Raw genomic sequence first — 19,898 nt, forward strand, 5'->3', positions numbered from 1 at the left:
CAGAGTAATTCATTCTCCAGGTCATTTCATTCCAAGCGTATATTTGCTGAGTTAGAGGCATTGCTGGGTCTCTGTGGGGACCAGCTTTGTTTATTGTAAGTATGTTCTCCTGTGGGTGCCTGGCCCACGTCAGGCCCCCCGTACCTTCTCTGCTCTGTGGCATGTGACTCTTTTATGTCATGACTAGCTTATGTTTGTCTCCCTCCTACCACCTTATTGCACCTTGGAACACCTCATATTCTGGATCCTTCCCACCCCTGGTTTCTTCTGCCAGATGATGCACATCATTTCTCCCTTTTGCCACAGAGATATGGCACTGTGATCCCAACTTTTTGCACCTCTCTGGTCCTTTCCAAGAATTCCTGTATCTCACTTTTCTTCCAACATTCTTTTCCCATGCACCTCTATTCCAATCTTCAACTTAACAGAAACTGGTTTGTTGCCCACACTGCTTTGCAAACACACCATGCCATTTTCGTCACCATGATTACTGGAATGACTCCTAGCAATGATTCCCTGGGAGATTTCTTAACTCATATTTGTATATCCATTTCAAAGCATTTCAAGAGAACCTGTTTCTCTCTGAAAGGAAATTTTCTTCTGTCTGAACCTCGTCATTTACATTAGAGGATGGGGGAGGGAGGCCCAGAAGGGAGAAGAGGTGATATGTATCTCAGGTCTAAACCTTTACCAGGTACTTACCTTTGGCTGTACACCTGGGCTTTTAGGGCAAGGGTTGCCCCCAGCACCATGACTGCTATCTGCCTGGGCTCCAGAGAAAGCAGGGTGGAGGCTGGAAGGCTGGGGAGAGAAGCTTGGAGGATGGCCGTCGTGTGCCCCTGAGTTCTGTAGAAAGGAAGAAGTGCCAGCTCAATGTCAGAGGTGTGCTGTCATATTGCTTTTGCAGGTCTCTGCCCTGTGCCCCTTGGAGTCTTATCTTTACAGGAATTCCCAAATTCTATTAGCAGAGGAATGTGCCTAAAATCTGCCTTTGCACTTTTCACATACTGCTCACAAATTTCCAGTGCCTCTCACAAATTCCAGCATAGGATCTCCACCTCTAACGTGGATAAGTGTTCAATTTGCAATTTGCTTCTGGTACTGTTTACTCCTCTGCAAGCTTAAACTCTTACACCGAACGTGAGACTGTACAGTCCACCTCACCATCTTTGTTCATGTGGAAGGTCCTTTTCTTGCTTCCCTCCCTATTTCAATGCTACACTTCTGGTAAAGTCTGATCCATTCACAAAATCTTCCTAGACCTTTATGATCAATCTTTTCCCCCCATCTAACAACTTTGTGTGGCATTTAGTGCTATATAGGCACAGTCTTGTCTATATTGTTATATTTTTTTGTGGTGCTGGGGATCGAACCCAGGGCCTTGTGCTTGCAAGGCGAGCACTCTACCAACTGAGCTATATCCCCAGTCCTACTGTTATATTTTTTAACATGAAATTGTTAATGTTTTCAAAGAGTTTTGTAAACCATAAACCATTGTATAAATATTCTTCTTGATAGCACCAAAATCATCAAAATTGAAAACTATGGCTCAGAGCTACATGGCTAGAGCTATTTTTTTCCACCGTTGCCTAGGATATTATGCATTCAGTAAATATTTATTAACAATGATGATAATCCATTTTAGGCCCAATGCCCCCACAGTGCTCCTCAGTAATGGGTATCACTCATTTGAATGTGTTGTTTTGGTAAGCTTGTGCCAAGGTATTTTCATTATCTTTGGCCATACCTCATACTCCCAAGGTAGCAATATTCAGTGTGAAAAGGACATGAACTTTACAATCTACTAATCCTGGTTCATGTGATCCTGGGCAATGGGTCTAACTTCCCTGAGCTTCATTTCCTCAATGATGACTAAAGAACAACTCAGTTGTTTTGACAATGAATTACTTATATGCATGCCTCTTAATACTTGGCACTTGGCATGTATCCAATCAGCATGGGGTTTCTTCCTATTCCTTTCCTAATTCCAGAACCTTTTTATAATATAATTTACTTTCTCAAAGGGACTCAGACTCACTTTCTCAATCATTCGCCACTTCAGGGACAAAACGAAAGTCTTCACTGATCATGTTGGTCTAGTCTTTGAATTACTCTGTAAGTCTATAACTCTTCTAACTCCTAATTTCTGAACATTCCACACATTCTCCCACCTCAGGACCTGTGTTCTTTCTGTTTCTCTTTTGCCTTCAGTGACTTCACCAAAATATTCATGAGGTTTTTCTCTTTTAACTCTTTCAAGGTTTTGCCCAAATGTCCCTGGCCCTTTGATTCAAGGTTATAAATTTCCAAACTTCTCACACAAATACAACACTCTCTCTGCTCTTTCTCCATGAGATGTATCATCTTCTGATACGTTATATAATTTACTTTTTAAAGATTTTTTTGCTTATTGTCTGTCTTCCCATGAGATAGAGATTACTTGGTTAGTTCAGCACTAATCTCCAGTGGCTAGAATAGAGCATAGCACAGAGTAGGTGCTGGGTAAATACTTCTATTATACAGACAATTACATGGAGAGAGGAATAAGGTCTGGTAATTTCCACTTAGGTTCACTTGATGAAATGATTTGGGCTATCATAAGGGTTGATTCCAAGCAGTCCTGAGAGCAGTGGTCAGCAAACTATAGTCCATAAATTAAATTGTGTTTACTGCCTGTTTTTACAAATAAAGTTTTATTGGAGCCACATGCATTCATTTACAAGATATCTATGACTGTTTATGTGATGAAAGGGCAAAATTAAGTAGTTATGACTTGCAAAACCCCAAATATTTACCATCTAGTACATTCTTTTAATTAATTAATTTGGCATAAGGGATTGAATCCAGAAGTAATTTACCACTAAGCTGTATCCCCAACCTTTTCTAATTTTTTATTTTGAGATAGGTTTTGCTGAGTTGCAGGGACTGCTCCCCAACTTGTGATCCTCCTGCTTCAGGCTCCCTCCCAAATCGCTGGCCTTACAGGTTTGAGCCAGGGTGCCTGGCTCCATCTGACCGGTTATAGACCAACTGTGCCAGCCCTGTCTTAGAAGATAACTGAATTTGGTCTACTGTGGAGTCTTGGTAGATTGTATAGCCTCTTTAGTAGCTGAAAATTCATCTTCTGCTTCCTGAAAGAGGGATACACTGGGTGTGTTGCAAGGTGTTCTTACCTGTGCGGTGCACACTTGGCTGATGGGTGAGGAGACCCTGTGCCCTTCTCCCTGTGACCCGGAAGATGAGGGTAGGAAGTAATGGTTGTTGGGCGATGGGGGCAGACTGATGTGCTGTGGGCTTTTCAGAGCTCCCAGTGGCGAATGCTGAGGGGAGCATTGGGGACTGAGAAATGTGGAAGAAAGTACGTTGGTTTGACCTGAGGACTCCACACAGTGAGCGTTTCCAAGGGGTAGGAGTTGAGCAGCTTCGCAAGCCGGCGGTTGACTCTCCGAGCTGTTTTGTCCTTTCACAGATACTTGTTGGGACGCAAAAGGACAGCTGGAGACCGCATCTTCCTGCTTGATGGGGGCAGTTAAGAAAGGTAGGGGCTTCTTCTCTGGACAGTTATTGCTTTTCTGCTTCTGGAGTTGCATCCTCAGCTCTTCCACCTGCCTTTGTTCTTGCTGCAGTTTCCAGGTAAGTTCATTTATCACCTTCTGCTTCTCCACCAGCATCTTGTCCTTCTCGGAGTCCAGCCCATCCAGCTCGGAAGGACCCGATCCCCCGTTCAGGCTGCTCATGAGGCTTTCCTCGGTGCAGACATGCACTGGGGACGGGTGCAGGCCGAAGGACGGGGAGGCGTCGTTGAAGGTGTCGGGCAGGGACCCGGCCACTGACAGGTCGGACGAGGCAGGGGAGATTGGGGGGCTGGAGCTGGTGCTGCCGAAGCGGTAGAAGCCGTTGGATAAGGCACTGGTGGAAGGGGAGGACTGGTAATTGGGCAGTGTGTTGGGTGTAACAGGAAAAGTGACGGTCGTTATATCTCCGAAGTTGGGCACAGAGCTGCCTGAACAGTCCTGGAAGGGTCGAAGCCGGTCCATGAGGGCCGTTTTGGTGCCTGACACAGGCAAGCCCCGTATTCGAAGCTGTTGTCTTAATTCAGAGACCTAAAGAAACCAGGACGTTGTTAGTGTGCTGTCTAATGGCAATAGTTTTTTAAAAGTCTCATTATTAAATTAGCTTTAAAACATCACATGGAATTTTATAATATTCATTTCTCTCTTTTTACATTTCTTTCCAATATCTCCTCCTACCATTGATATAAATTGGTTTTGCACAATTTTAATGACTCTTTTTTACTTTATCAGATGCTCCTCAATGTACGATGGGGTTAGGTCCTGATAATTCCATGGTAAACTGAAAAGATCGGAAATCAAAATGCATTTAATTCACCTAACCTTAAAGACCATCTCAGTTGAGTGACACAGTACACCATAGAGTGTGAGTTCATTCTGTTATTATAGGGGAGATGGGGAGCTATGGTCCCTGTTGCCCAGCATCATCAGAAAGGAGCAGCTAGCAATATGCTTGAAGAGAAGAGTTCAAAATTTGTAGTGCAATGCATACTGAACATGTGTTCGTTCTTTTCTCAACATTATAAAGTAAAAAATCATGAGTCATCATAAGTTGGGGACTATCTAAATCAAGTGTTGATGGCCTGAGAGTCATAGAAATGTAGATTTTTTTTTTTTTTTTTTTCAGTGCTGGGGCTCAAACCTAGGGCCCTGTGCTTGTAAGGCAAGCACTTTACCAACTGAGCTATCTCCCCAGCCCTAGATCTTCAATTAATGGTAAAAGTTACATAATCTGCTGCCCTTAAACCCCCGTGTTGGTCCCTGTTCCCATTTTATAGATGAACAAAGTCGTAGTTGCCTGGTGAAGACACAGCCCTAGCTAATCCCCAAGCCTAGCTGAGTTTACAGGACTTCTGGCTTTCTGGGTGAGGCCTCCTCATGACACCCTCTTCCTCAAACGTAAGCACACACTTGAGCAACTCAGGGTGTGTGAGAACACATACTCCACCTTGATTTCAATAAATCTGGGGTGGCAACTGAGATTTTGCATGTCTAACAAATTCCCAGGGGATGTTGATGCTTCAGGTCCCTAGACTAGACTTTGGGACCACAACTGCACATTAACATTTATGTCCTAATTTTAATGATGAGTGGTTGACAGTCTTAGAGTGAGGGAGGGAGGGAGAGAGAGAGAGAAAGAGAGAGAGATGATAAAAATATCAGTCCAAACCTTGACCCTGCCTGTTGCCAGCTCCGTGGTTCTCAGTGCCTTATCTGTTACATGGAGATGATAATACATACCTTATATATTTCTGTGAGGGTGCAAATGGCTTGAATAGTTGAATAGTTGAAATAGTTGCTCGTAAAGGGCTGTGCAATGTAAGGACTTAATATTTTTTCCATATATATATATATATATATATATATATATATATATATATATTTTTTTTTTTTTTTTTTTTTGGTACTGGGGATTGAACCCAGGGGTGCTCAACCACTAAGCTGCGTCTGCAACCCACTTTTTTTGTATTTTATTTAGAGACAGGATCTCACTGAGTTGTTTAGGGCCTGGCTAAGTTGCTGAGGCTTGCTTTGAGTTCATGATCCTCCTGCCTCAGCCTCCTGAGTCGCTGAGATTACAGGCGTGTGCCACTGTGCCTGGCCTTTTCCATACTTTTTTTAGTACATAATGGTACATAATGGTGGAGGCTTACTATTATTGTTATATCCATTCATAAGTAACTAGTTGATCCCTGCATTTTTTATAATGTTCATAAATTGGAAACTACAAAATATTCACAAATATGGGAACTGGTTGAATAAATGATGGTGCTTGCAAATGATGGAGTGCTACAAAGCCTTTAAGATTTGATGCTCTACCTCTGCATGCCTATAATCCCAATAGCAGGAGGCTGAGACAGGAGGATCACAAATTGGAGGCCAGCTTCAGCAAGTTAGAGGCCCTAAGCAACTTAGCGAAACCCTGCCTCAAAATAAAAAATAAAAAGGATTGGGGATTAGTAAAGTGGTAAAGCACCTCTGGGTTCAGTCCCTGGTGCCCCTGCAAAAAAAAGATTGATGCTATAAGATATTTGTTGACCTTGGATGATGAATATTTACTTATGGTATATTATTAAGTGAAAGAAAATTTGAATTGATTCTATTTTTAAGTGAGTTATATAGATAATGTGCATTTTTGAATCTATTTGCATATGAAGATATCTAGATACATATATACTAAAATGTCAATAATGGACTTCCTTATCTGTATTTTCTAAATACTCCACATAAGCATATTGCTTTTGTGATTAAAAATGAAAATAGATTAAGTAGGTAAGTGTCAATAATTCTGCAAAAAGAATATATAGGAGAATATTCTTTTGAGAGTCTATAGGAAAAGATCTTTTGAGCATAAATTTAAAGGAAGAAACCATAAAAATATTGACAACAAAAATTTAAAACTTCTATAAGTCACAAGAACCATAAACAAAATGCAGATCCAAATAGCAATCTTGGAAAAAAATGATTGCAGCACAAATAATAAACTGTTAAAAACCTCAATGTATTAAATTTCTTACCAATAAGAAAGAAAAAAGACTGATACCAAATATAAAAATAGATAAGGGATATGATCCAGCTTCACATAAACAAAAATAAAATTTACTTAATGGCCAATAATGTATGTGTATCATCATTAGTAATGCAAGAAAGGAAAGTAAAATAAATATGTACCTACGTTGGTATTCATCAAATTGACAAAGAGATGAATAATAACCCTTTGTGTTAGTGAATTAGTAGCAAAAATAAAAATGTTAAAAAGAAAAAAAGGTCTTATTATTTTCCTTTTTAGAACATGATCATCAATGCAAAAAATATCTGGCATCTAGTTAGAAAGGCAGAATCTCTAGCCCCTCCCCAGACCTACTGAATCAGAACTTGCATTTTATCAAGTGCCTGGGTGATTCACGTATACATTAATGTTTGAGTAGCGCTACTTTAACATGCTGTTTCTGGGAATAAGCTGGAACAAATGTACAGGACAGAAATTTGGTAATATGCCTCAAGAACTTTTAAAAATATTAATACATTTTTCATTCCAGAATTTCAATCCTCTGTAGTTAGCCTGGAGAAATAAAGAAATTAATAGATGTATGTACATAGGCCACTGAAATCATTTTTTGAATAACAAAAATTTTGGCAGCTAGTTAAATGTCCTATAGTGGAATGTTAACAAGGTGGTGGAATGATATGTAGCTATTAAAAATAAAACTTTTATTGGCTACTAAAAGTTATGAAAAATGTTCATGATGTGTTAAAAAAAGAAAGCATGTCAGAAATTTATGTACACATAATTATTTCAAAAGTTATTATAAAACAAATATGTTCACATGCATCATAAATCTAGAGAGAAATATAATCTGTTGTGCTTTCTGAGAGTCTTGTCTATTAAAATAGTATTTATTTTTCTAAGCACTATCATATTTCACTGTGAATATATGTTGTTTTATAATCAGTTAAACGTTATTGAAAAAAGATAGACTCAACTTACACTAGCAATGAATATTCTATTTCCCCATCATCTTGCTGGTAATGTCTTATCTATTTTTTACCCTTTAGATTTGCTGGTTAAAAAAAATAATAATGCAAGATGGTAACACATTATTGTTTTAATTTTGAATTACTTAAAATTAATGAGTTCTACATTTATTTTTAGAATCTGTTCTGGCACTGAATAATTTAAGCTACATTATTAAATAATGTAGCTCATATTCTAAAATAAAATGAACACTTGCTGAGTTCAATTTACCTTAAATTTCAGATTCTTATCTCTGTGGGCTTGTTTGGGACAAAAACTTGCACCTACCTCTTTGCTACATTCCCTGACATTTTAATCATTGACAACATTTTTTAACTATTTATTATAGAAAAATTCAAACATACACCAGTGTTGATTGACAAGTATAATGAACCTCATATACTCACCAAACAACACCCACAGTTATCAACCAACTTATTCCCAATCTTATTTCTCTTATGCCCTAACCTATTTCTTTCCCTGCCTCCCCTAGATGATTTTTGAAGCAAAAATTTCATTTCTTTCCCTGCCTCCCCTAGATGATTTTTGAAACATTTAATTTCATCTGTAAATATTTTGGTAACTGTCTCTAGAAGACAATTCCTCTTAAAAAAGAAAAAAGAAAACCTAGAAGCAATAGCATTATGACACCTTGAGTGACAAACGATTGTTTCCTAATGTCCATCAGACATTTCCCCAGTGTTCAGGCTTCCTGGGCCCCTGGGCTCTCTTTCTCCCTCTCACTCCACTTACTCTTCAGTTTTTTAGAAGCAGAATTCAAAACCCCATTTACTATGATATAACCATTAATAACTTTTCAATGAGAAATCAAACTCTTCTCAGTGCTCTTTCCTTTTTATGTAGCCAAACGTGAACATTTTTTTAAAAAAAATATTGCCTGTACTGTCTTATTTTCTAGTTATTTGTGGGGGAGGGGAGGTCACCTTCCTAAATCCCTCTTATTTCTTCCTAACTCCAAATGTGCTTTATGCAGCTCCTTTTTTTTTTTGGTACTGGGGATTGAACCCAGGGGCACTTAACCACTGAGCCACATTCCCAGTCCTTTTTTAAAAAAAATTTTTTTGTAGTGATACATAGAAAGAATGCCTTCATTTTATTTGTTTATTTTTATGCGGTGCTAAGGATTAGAACCAGTGACTCTCACATGCTAGTCAAGCACTTTACCACTGAGCTACAGCCCCAGTCCCCCAGTTCTTTTTATTTTTTATTTTGGGACAGAATCTCACTAGGTTGCCTAAAGCCTCACTAAATTACTGAGGTTGGCTTTGAAACTCTGATCCTCCTGCCTAAGCCTCCCAAGCCGCTGGGATTATGGGTGTGCACTACAATGCCTGGCTATGCAACCCCTTTATTCCTTGCCTTTTCTCCCCTCCCAATCTCCCTCCCTCCCTCCCTTCCTTCCTTCTTTCCTTCCTTCCTTCCTTCCTTCCCACTCTTTTGTTTTTATTTTCCTTCAATCTCATTCACTTTTCTGGTTTCAACTCTCCCCATGTTGCACGTGACCCTAGATTGCCTGTCCCTATCCCTGACAACACAGCTGGACACATTTCTTATTGATCGAAACTGGCCAGATCTTTTCTTTCAGTTGCCCATCTGTTAACTGCCACTTCATATTCCCAAACCGAATGAGCTTGCTGCTCTCCCTTCAAGTCAGTTCTTCCTTTTAATCTGTTTTGGCCATTGATGTAACTGGTGTCATCTTTCCCACGCACACTGAGAGGTCAAGTTCAGTCAAGTCCTCTCCCCTCCACCTCTCCCCTTCCATTTTCATCTCTCATGATAATGGCAAAACCTTTGAAATTGGTCATATACGTTCAAGCCCCAGTTTTGTCCTTTATGAGCTGGTCAAATTGCCTTTCACTTAACCTTGTAAGATTTTGATTTTCACTTTTTAGATTGGAATGATAAAACTGATCTTGCAGGGTACAAATCTACGTAAAAGGGCAAACTTATAGTTTGTGGTGAAAAACTGGAAGCCACCATTCCATCCCTTGTCCCCTTCACTTCTCCAAGTTATTGTAATGGTTGCCAGCCAATGATTCTGAAACACGCACACAGAAGGAATCTCCTTCAGAGACTGCTCTGGCTGACGGCATCATTGTATCAGGATTATTTCCTCTGGGACTAAGGCCTCTCCAAGCTCTCATCCAGATACCCTAGATGAAAATAATTATTTTTTCATCATGGTAAAATAAACATCATATGGTTTACCAAGGAACCATTTTTGGGTGTACACTTCAGTGGCATTAAGTACATTCACACTGTTGTGCAAACATCACCACCACCCATCCCCAGAACTTTTTATCATCTCAACTGGACACTCCGCACCCATTACACCACCCCTTTCCAGGACCCTTCCTGGGCTCATCTCCTTGTAACTTTTATTCTACCTTCTGTCTCTGTGAATTTGCCCTTCTAGGTACCTCCTATATTTGTTTTTATTTGTTTCATTGTGTCTAGCTTATTTCATTTAGCATGTTTTCAAGGTAAGGTCGCCTCCTTTAATCTCTATGAACTTATTTATGATTTGGAGAGTGGAGGGTAGTGACCCGCCACTCAGAGAGCCCAGCATCTTCTGCTAGGTGTATGGATGCCAAATTGAAACAAACTCTATGAAACGGAAGCATTTAAAGTCCAATGAAAGAAACAGAGGAGACTTCGCTGTCAGGTCCCACGATACATCTTATGCACTGGTGCTGGCGCTGGGAATTTCCTTCAGTTTGAAATGATTCCAATACTACTTTCTCCCCTCAAGAAAATGACACCTGAGGACTGAGGATGGAAATGAGTGAGGGTGGTCTGAGGACTGAAAAAGAGGAAGGGCCAAAATACTGGCACAATGAAGGCTGTGGGACTTTTAGAAATGTAGTTTTATGGAGAAAAATCATAAAATGGTTTATGGAGAGTAACAGGTGCGGTGGAAACCAGGTAAAGATGTGTCACTGAAAACGGGATGAGGAATTGAACTGTTTTCACACACTGGGAAAGTTGCATTCATCTTTTTCGGTTTTGCTGTTAATACTGGACAGGCAGATGAATATGCCAGTCCTGAGCATTGCTTTGAAACACACCAGGTTCAATTCGCAGTTCACTGTCATTTCAGTGAACCCAGATCCACGTAGCCTTGATCAGGAGTAAGTTTCTGGTATGCATGTGTTATTTGATAAGGTGTGGCTTCGGGGAAGGAGTCCCCAAATTTGAGAACTTCATAGGACAGGACATTGTTTTCAATGACATAATTGATATTAGGCTACCAACATTTAATCTTACTCAATAAGGACTAAGATTCCTATTCAGTGGTATCCTCATTTAATAAAAAGGCACAAGTACAACCTCATCCACCACCCACCATTTCTGTCCACCACTGTCATCGTTTTCTAGCAGAAAAGATAATTTAAATTTCAAAACATTGTGAGAAAATATATACTTTGAATGAATATTGCTCAGATATGTGGTATGCCCTCAGATGTTTACCTGGGTTCTGATTTTTCTCATTTCACCAGAGATTTTAAAAAGTTCATCATGGAATTGGCCACTGGTTTAGAGCATTCTGTATGCTTATATAAATCCCACAATGACACTGTGCTAAACTCCATCATGTATATTAGTCCATTTGACTCTTAAAAATAACTCATTTATGCAAATGAGGAATCTAAGATGCTGAAACATGTGCAGTCAAGCCCTGGTTGTGTGGCCTGGAGAGCCAAGCTGGGGACCTAGAGCTTTATGCTCTGCGAGGTGTCTGACCACCACGGTGTACATTCTGTCACTTCCTGAATTCTCTTCCATGAACTTCTCCACTTCGTACTCTTACTCCCGAAATCAGGTGGCAAAGATGATATTAATAATATATTGCCGTGTGTTAAATAAATAAATGGAATGAAAGGAAGCCAGGAAGGAGAGATAGAAGGAAATCATATCAAATCCTGTACCTTTAGATCATCCAGGTTAGGCGGGAGTGGGCCTGGCTTGAAAGAAGAGACACCGGTTTGTCCAGAAAAACTGTTTTTGACAGGGGACAGAGGGGTATTGCTCAGTGGTGCTGAAGACGTGTTTGGATTTCTGACCATCTGTTCATTTGGTTCTCTAAAAAAAGAAACAAAGAGGCACTTAAAATACAATCAAATATATATGGGTAACATGTATTTGGATTACACAGTAATAGGCCACATGAATCAGGCATGTGATGAACCAGCAGAAGAGGGCAGGGTGAAGGGAAACAAAAGCACAGGCTAGATGGCAATGGCAAAAGACCCTCAAGCTTGATTTTGGGGAGACAGGAGGGAGTGGTGGAGACTTCAGCATACAGGAGAGTGCATGTCCATCCATGGGTTAGTTAATGCACTGTTCTGAAGAGATGTGAACATGTAGCATTTAGGATAATTGCCAGTGTGACCTGAGAATGACCAGAAACAGGTGAGAGAACACACATTCCAACTTCATAGGTGAGGATATCAACCATTTTAAAGGTGACCTAGCAATGTGATCTCTAGGCTCAGGAGTCAATCTTTGAGACTGTCACTCAGCTATTCAACTCTGTGGCTTCCCAAAGTGGAAGTAGAAGGGCACTGGGATTGTGAGCAATGCCAACACTACATTCTTAAGTATTTCACAATTCAATTTGGAAATGCTAAGAGTTTCCTTTCTCTCCAAAGAACATTGATTTACTTGTTTTAGCCCAGCCTTATGGTCCTGAAAAGTTGTGCATGGTGCCTAAATACAGTCATATTTCAAACATCAGAAAAAAATCAATTTTATTAGAAAAACATATATATTTAGACGAATCTTCAAACATACCAGATGTGGACATTGAAGTAATATAGGACTTACTGGATCCCAAAGTGCCAGCCCCAAAGTGCCTCAGACAGAGAAGCCATTCTGCACCTCTGTCCCCAGCCTCCATCCCAGCTTGCCTGACTTACTTGAGTTGCGCTTGGTGCATCCCGGCGTAGTTGAATCGGTGTTGCTGCTGCTGCTGTTGCTGCTGCTGCTGGCTAAGGATCTGAAGTTGCAGGAACAGCTGCTGCTGCTGGAGCAGACGGGCATAGGCTGAGTCCATGGGCGGCGGGGACTTCTCTGCTTTCTGGTCTGGAGGAATGTACTGGTGGTATTTAAGCTTCTTCACCTTGGGCTTGGGGTCCTTGGGCTTTTTGTGCCGATTCTTACTGTCACCCAAGGACTTGGACTGTAAAAGAGACAAGGAAATGGCATGTGCTTTAGGTGATGAAAAAGAATGACTTAGCATGTTGTGAGGAGTTTTTTTTCTAATGGGTATTTTCAAATCCTGGGAATACAGCATAGCAAATGCACAATGCACAAGGAATTCCCACACCGTTACTGTACTGGAGGTACAAATCCATTGCAAATATATCACTCCAAAGTATCACTCCTCAGACTGGGGATCTTATACCTTAGAAATGGCTTCAGGAGTTTTTCCTTCCTGGAGTAGGGTAAGAGGTCAGGTTGAGTTTTGATGAGTGCATTCTCCCTAACCTAAAACCAATGGATAACCTCATATTCCAACCCTGGACTTATTCCTAAGGCAGTTCTTTCATTAAGAAGGTAATAAATTGACTTATTAATGACATAAACTTAGATGAAGTTAAGATTGTTTTTGTAAATCCAGAATGTGGTTCTCTGCTGCCTTGAGCCCAAAGTTAAACAGACCTGCCCATTTACCCTCCACCCTCACCCCAGTCAAGTGCCAATATACATCAGGAAATGGCACCTCTGAAATAATGACTCTTTATTTATTATGCGAAGGGTGAGCCACCGACTGGAACCCTTCCCAGAAGTGACCCATTGTAGAGCATGACTTGGACACAGTAAAGGAAGTTTAGGGTACAGTTTTGGGAGTGAAGTCAAATTTTTGAACATGGTACCAATACTTAAGTTTACTATGCCTTAGTTCCATCATCTACAAGTTGGGGAAGTGTTCTTTATCTTCTATCTCAGTGCTCAATATAAAGACTATACATGATAAGGCTGAAACGATAAGAGGAGCTCAATGAACAGGATAATTCTATCCATAACCTGCTTCTGAAATCAAAAGGTCTCATGTATTAGGAAGCAATATATACATGTTGTTTATCAGTTAAAATAAAATTTCATATTGTGACTTTATTACAGGAGGTTGAAATGGAGAACATGGATATCATGACCAAAGATTTTTAAAGATGTGGGGAAAAACTGGAGGAAAAGTGTGGTTCCATCAGTGTCCAGAAGAGGGGGCTCCTGAATAGCTGGCAGGTATATTGGGATCTGGCAACCTCCCCATTTCAACCACAAAATACACATCTGAATGTGACCTTATCCAAGGGGCCTACAATTTGCTTTTCTCTGACTCAGCTCATCCTACCACCAAAGGCTCTTTTGTTTTTTCAAAGAGTCTTCTTCCCCGAGACTAATGAATAACAAGTGCAAGTATTTCTGTGTGCTTGGTGCTTTATTTCTTCATGCTCATTAATCCATTAGTGTTCCAATGAATTAATCAGTCTGCTGTACTGGAGAGTTTCTGCAGGATTCCTGCAACCAGTTCTGCCCTGTCTTGCTCCAAATCAGCTGCCGGTCCCATCTTCTCCTAGAGTTTGCCTTGGCTGGGGAGGATGGGAGCAGCAGCCCTGGGTCTTGCAGCTAAGTTAAGGGTCAAGGAGTTTATTGCTTGTTTGTTTTTGTTTTTTTGATTTTTTTTCTTCCTCTGTGTTATCTAAGCACAGGGACTGAGAACATTCCAGAAGATACTGAAATGACCATTTTCTCTGAATAGCGTGGAGTAAAGATTACTGAACTTATGGAAATACATAGTTTCATTCCCTTTTTGAGCTTTGGGGATATTAAAGTTACATTTGTTTGTTTTTCTCTTTACAGCTACATGACCAATAAAAGGAGAACACATTAATCTTTCTAAAAATGGATCAGAAGTGGATTCACTCCAGTGCTTAAAGACTCAGGCATAGATGTGTGAACGGGGTTAGTGTATATGTGAAAGGTAGTGGTGTGGCTTTGGCTAGAAAGTGCATGACTTTCTAAAACCACACACACACACACACACACACACACACACACACACGGGCTTTGCCAAATAACATACCACCCAGCAGCCCAGCAGCACAAAATGTGCCGATCCTGCTCTGCAAGGTGAAGTCCAAACTCTGTAATCTGCCAAAGGAAACTGTGCACCAAACTGCCTAAGTCTCTCCTAACACGCCTTTCCTTGCAATTTCTGCCATCTGAAACAACCTTTGCATCTGACTCTGGCTCATCCTTCCAGACTGGCTCAAACCCTGGCTCACTTAGGAAGCCTTTCCTAACTGGCAGTGAGGTGCCCTGTCTGCATTCCTCATGTGGCATTTCGAGGTTGTGTGAGGATGGGCACATCAGCTGAGGGGGTGAGACCGACTGAAATCCAGCCCCCAGTCTCCTTCCTAGACCACCGGCCTTGAGGGGGCCTTCTATGGCTGCCTGGGGAAGGAGAACCTCGTTTTAATTTTCAATATAAAAGTAACATACACACCACCATTATAACCACCTCAGTATGTTCACAATATTATGCAATCATCACATCTATCTAGTTGCAGATTTTTACCATTACCATTAAACAGTCATTCCCCATTCCTTCTTCCCTCATACCCCAACCACCACTAATGTGCTTAGGTCTTGAGAGATCTGATTATTCTGGGTTTTTAAAATAAGTGGAATCATATAAATGGTTTCTTCCTGCTCTGGCATAATATTTTTGAGGATCATTCATTTTGCAGCAGGTATCAGTATATTTTTCCTTTTGATGGGTGAAAAATATATACTCTTAGGAATAGATCACATTTTATGTATTCATTCATCAACTGATGGAAATTTGGCCTGGTTCCAACTTGTAACTATTGTGAATATTGCTAATATTAATATTCATGTACAAGTTTTTGTTTGAACACCTGTTTTCAAATCTTATCCTAAAGGGGATGAATCTTTAACAACTGGGATGCTTGGCATTGACCAATTGGAAGGGATGGTGGCTCATATATAAATAACCTGCTTTCCTGAACCAGCTGGTTATCAGTATTAATACCATTTTTCATTGAAAGATCTGTCTTTCTTTGGGTTCCTATCATAACTTCTTGATATGTGAGGTTGACTGTTTTGCTAATTAGAATTATGCAAAATTTAAATATGCTGATAGAAATATTACTGAAGTTTCTCTTTATCTATAGCATTAGAAATAATGTGAACCATCTCTCCCTCCTTCATCTGCAATGCATAAAATTCATCAATTGTCACATAATGTCAAAGCTGTTGAGCTGAGTGAATTGGAAACTGGGTTTATGCTATTGTGGTTTGGTGGCGGAGCTTTACTAGAAATCTGAAATGCCTACTATCCTGTTAGAGCATAAAGCTGCTATCTTAGCATTGACCTGTGCTTCAATTTATAACCCCCCCCAACTTTTTCTTTTTAATCTCAAAAGGGTCATTTCAGCATTCATTAAGTAGTGGTACTAGGACTGAGAAAACACACTCCCAAATCAAGTAGAAGTTATTTGGAATAAAATATTACGAAGGGGCTGTGGTTGTAACTCAGTGGTAGAGTGCTTGCCTAATGTGCAAAAGGCCCAAGTTTAATCCCCAGTACCATGAAAAAAACAAAGAAATTAGGAAGAAAGTCAAATGACTACCAGGAAGCTAAGGAGAGAGCACTCGATGAACTATTAGCTATAATGCTGAGAAAATTAAATAAGAAATATATCATAATGATTACAGTTATTTGTCTACTGTGAACATGACCCCTTGTCCCTTATGTTTATTTCCTTAGAGAATTGAATGATATAGCTCTTAGATTATGCAAGGCTTTTAGGGCGGCTTCCCTTGTGCAAAATTCGACTGCTCTCAACCTGTTTTATGGCACTTGCAAATCCCATGTGTTTCAATCAACCAGGTCTATCTTAAGGGTGAGCTCATGAAATCTTTTAAGTCAGAAATATACTGGCGGAGCTGAGGTCCCAAAGAAATGCAACCACACTGCATTTCCCTACTGCAGAGAAGATCCATGCTGTGCCGCAGGGATAATAACACTTAGGCTCTGTGCTCTGGAGGCTTGTTTCTCAAGTCCCCATTTGACATTTCTAGTGGACTGGACCTGTGCATGGGGTCATGTGATTCTCCTTATGTCATCAGACCTGAATTAGAAAGCTCTTCTCAGAGCTGGCTGTGTGCTCCCGGGGCTCAGGCTGACCGTCCCTACCTTTACAGCCGCGTGCACAGGGACAGGGGCACTGAGGGGACCGAGACCCTGCTTCCCAGTGTCTGGCTGATTGCTGGACTGTGAGGTGGAGTCATTCTTGTCATTTTCTGAGCCAGAAGCAAGATCCTGAAATCCAAATTTTCGCATTATTAGGATATAGAAATAAACATTGTGTTACAGTCGAGTCCCCGACACCTAACACTGCTGCTTTCATCCCAGTTTCTCATTCAAGTAAACATCAGGTTACTCCCTCTGGGAGGACAACGCTAATTTGTTGTCCAATTGAGGATGCTTTTGAGAGAGAAAAGGGACATTTTTAATAATGACTCCAAATACAGGTATAGGACTGGACTTTCTAGTCTGTGACAATGTCGAACTGTTGGACCTAATAATGAAGTTGAAAAAGAAACAAAGAGTGCAGAGCGGGTGCAGGAATTTGGGGGAAAAGTAGAACAACAAGCAAAGTGGAGCAAGAGGGTGTTAGCAGCTGAAGGGAAAGTGTGTGTGTGTGTGTGTGTGTGTGTGTGTGTGTGCATGTACAAGCATGCACATACAGGTTTGTGTATGTATGAGTAAGCATGAATACATATCTGCATATTTATATGTACATGTACATACACGTATGAGTGTTTGTAGGTGTGCCTGAGTGTGAATGTATCTGTATTTGTATATGTTTATGTGTGTCAGGTATATACGTTTGTGTGTATATACATGTACATACATGAATTTATATATATACATGCATATATACATGTGTGTATATACACATGCTAGTACACGTGTGTCTGTGTGTCTATGTACATGAGTAAGTATAAGTACATGTCCAAATGTGTTTATATGTGTATGCATAAATATAGGCATGTGTATGTATATATGTGTCAGGTATATGTGTGCATATATACATCTATGTCTGTGTATATTATGTGTGTACATTTGCGTATTTGTATGTGTGTCTGTGCATATACATGCAGATGTGTGTGTTATCTGTGTATTTGAGTATGTGTATGGTCATGCAAACCTTTAAGAGAAGCATATTTTTGTCTGCTGAGGACTCCAAAAAAGGAATAATTATCTTCTCTTCCTCTCCCACATTCCTATGCTGTGACTCCGACACACAGGGGTAGGGGCTGCTGGTGATCTCCTGCTGGGGGGTCAGAACTGAGCTTCTCAGTTCTTCTCTGAACCCTGGTACCTGTCGTGGGCTCATGGAATTCTTTTCTCTTAGAGCCTCAGTGTCCTTGTCTGTGAAACAAGACTTCTGAGTGAAACGACAAAAAATGATTTTTTCATTTTTCCAACCATTGTCCAGGTCTTGTTTCCCTCTCCCCACTCCTAGCATTAAGCAGAAAAGAACTTGTCTTCTCTTCAAACCATTCTTAAATCAGAAGCTGAGGAATTTACTGTCAGAATAATACATATAAATGGTCTGATATACCGTTTGATGTTATCAAAGAAGTTTGGCTGCAAAGACCAGCAGGGATGAAAAAATGCTTTGATTATAAACTCTTACACAAGAAACACAAATATTTCAGCTCTGCTTCTTATGCCTCCCATTTCCCTCCTAGTCCACATTTTCTTCTTGTCTGCTTTAAGTTTGCTCTGATGGTATGACAGTTATGAGTGACCAGCAAGGTTTAGGTAAACAGAGTCCTGGATAATACAAAATTTCAAAATCTGAAAAAAATTTGAGGCCAATATGATGCTACAAGTGGAAAATTCCATGCCATAAAACTTTATGTAAAAATGGTTAAAAATACTGTCTAAAATTACTTTGTTATTACTTTTAGGTGTACATGAGCCATAGATGAATTTCACGTTTAAACTTGGACCCCATCCCTATTATATGTATGTATATATAAACAATATTCCAAAATCTGAAAAAATCCAAACTCTGAAACATTTCTGGTCCTGAGCATTTTGGATAAGGGACACTCAACTGTGAATCTAATTTTAGTCCATAGAAGAATCTCTTTGAGGCCAGCAGGAGTAAACTCCTCTGGAGTGGGAGGGAGTGGTCTCGAGAGTTCTCCCCAGAGCTGGCATGTGGTAGTACTGGGGCTGGAAGCACTTCTGCATCTTGTGTCCACACTAGTGTATCTCCTTCAGGAGGATGTGTGGAATCCCCAAAGGTCTCCTTTTAAGGGCTCCATGAATACCATCCTGCTGGGCTGAGGAAAACTCTGTAAGCCTGCATATGGCTTCTAGAGATAGAGTCTCCATGGGGTGGTGACACTTGGCAGTGATCCTGGAGACCACATGATTACTCCGTCTCAGGGAGACTTAGTTCCTCCTCTGTCAGAATTGACAAGGATGTCACCAGGTTGGAGGGAACTGTGATCTCTGATGAGATAACTTTCGTATAGAGCACAGGGCTGTTTGTGGCCCAGAGTACGCACCATGCTGCTGTTTACACTCATCATGGGAAATGTGCTTTCACGTTGATAATGAATAAAGAACGCTATTTTTTACAATTTTATAAATTTTAATCCCCATATATTAGACCTCTGAGGTTGTTCATCTTACGTATTTGTGACTTGAACCCTTTGGCCTATATACCCTCCTGTCCCACTGTTTGAATAATGAACATTTATAATGAGTGTTTTTCAAACTATATTCTTTACTCTTGAGGATTTGTGGATGTGTCCAGAGATATGTGAGGGCTGTGCTCAGGTGGAGGTGGAGGCTGACTTTGTGGCAGCTAGTGGTTAGACCCCTGTTCACATAGAACCAATGTGGACTCCCTGCTTTGTGGACTCTTAGCACTTCCTTCTCACCCTTTCCTTTAGCTCTGTGGTGACTGTAAGAAAAGACTGTGAACTTTGAAATCAGTCCTGCTCTGTAGTTCAGACCAGGAGAGTGTTGGCCAATCACTTAATCTCACTGAGGCCTCAGTTACTGTGTTCTAGAGGCTCTTTCCTGTGTTTTCTGGAGGGTTTTGTCTCATGACACACAGATCCCAGGGCTGAAGAAAGTGAGAAGAGACAATAACATGGGGCATGATCGAGAGAGCTCCAGCGTCTCTAAGCAAAACCAATGGCAAGCACTGTGAACTTCAAGACTA

At 40.5% G+C, this 19,898-nt stretch overlaps 1 protein-coding gene across 3 annotated transcripts in view; it reads right to left on the reverse strand.

Moving 5' to 3' along the window:
- Myocd (myocardin) overlaps positions 1–19,898 on the reverse strand; it is a 103,487-nt gene that overhangs the window by 17,163 nt on the left and 66,426 nt on the right. For all 3 annotated transcript variants that reach the window (XM_047547142.1, XM_047547144.1, XM_047547143.1), the window contains 5 exons: positions 16,838–16,963; positions 12,531–12,793; positions 11,541–11,694; positions 3,174–4,103; positions 703–846 (listed from right to left, as the gene is read on the reverse strand). In XM_047547142.1, coding sequence (XP_047403098.1) covers positions 703–846; positions 3,174–4,103; positions 11,541–11,694; positions 12,531–12,793; positions 16,838–16,963 — 1,617 coding nt within the window. The remainder of the gene's footprint in view (positions 1–702; positions 847–3,173; positions 4,104–11,540; positions 11,695–12,530; positions 12,794–16,837; positions 16,964–19,898) is intronic.

This window comes from Sciurus carolinensis, chromosome 3 (genome assembly GCF_902686445.1).
Source record: "Sciurus carolinensis chromosome 3, mSciCar1.2, whole genome shotgun sequence".
NCBI lineage: Eukaryota > Metazoa > Chordata > Mammalia > Rodentia > Sciuridae > Sciurus > Sciurus carolinensis.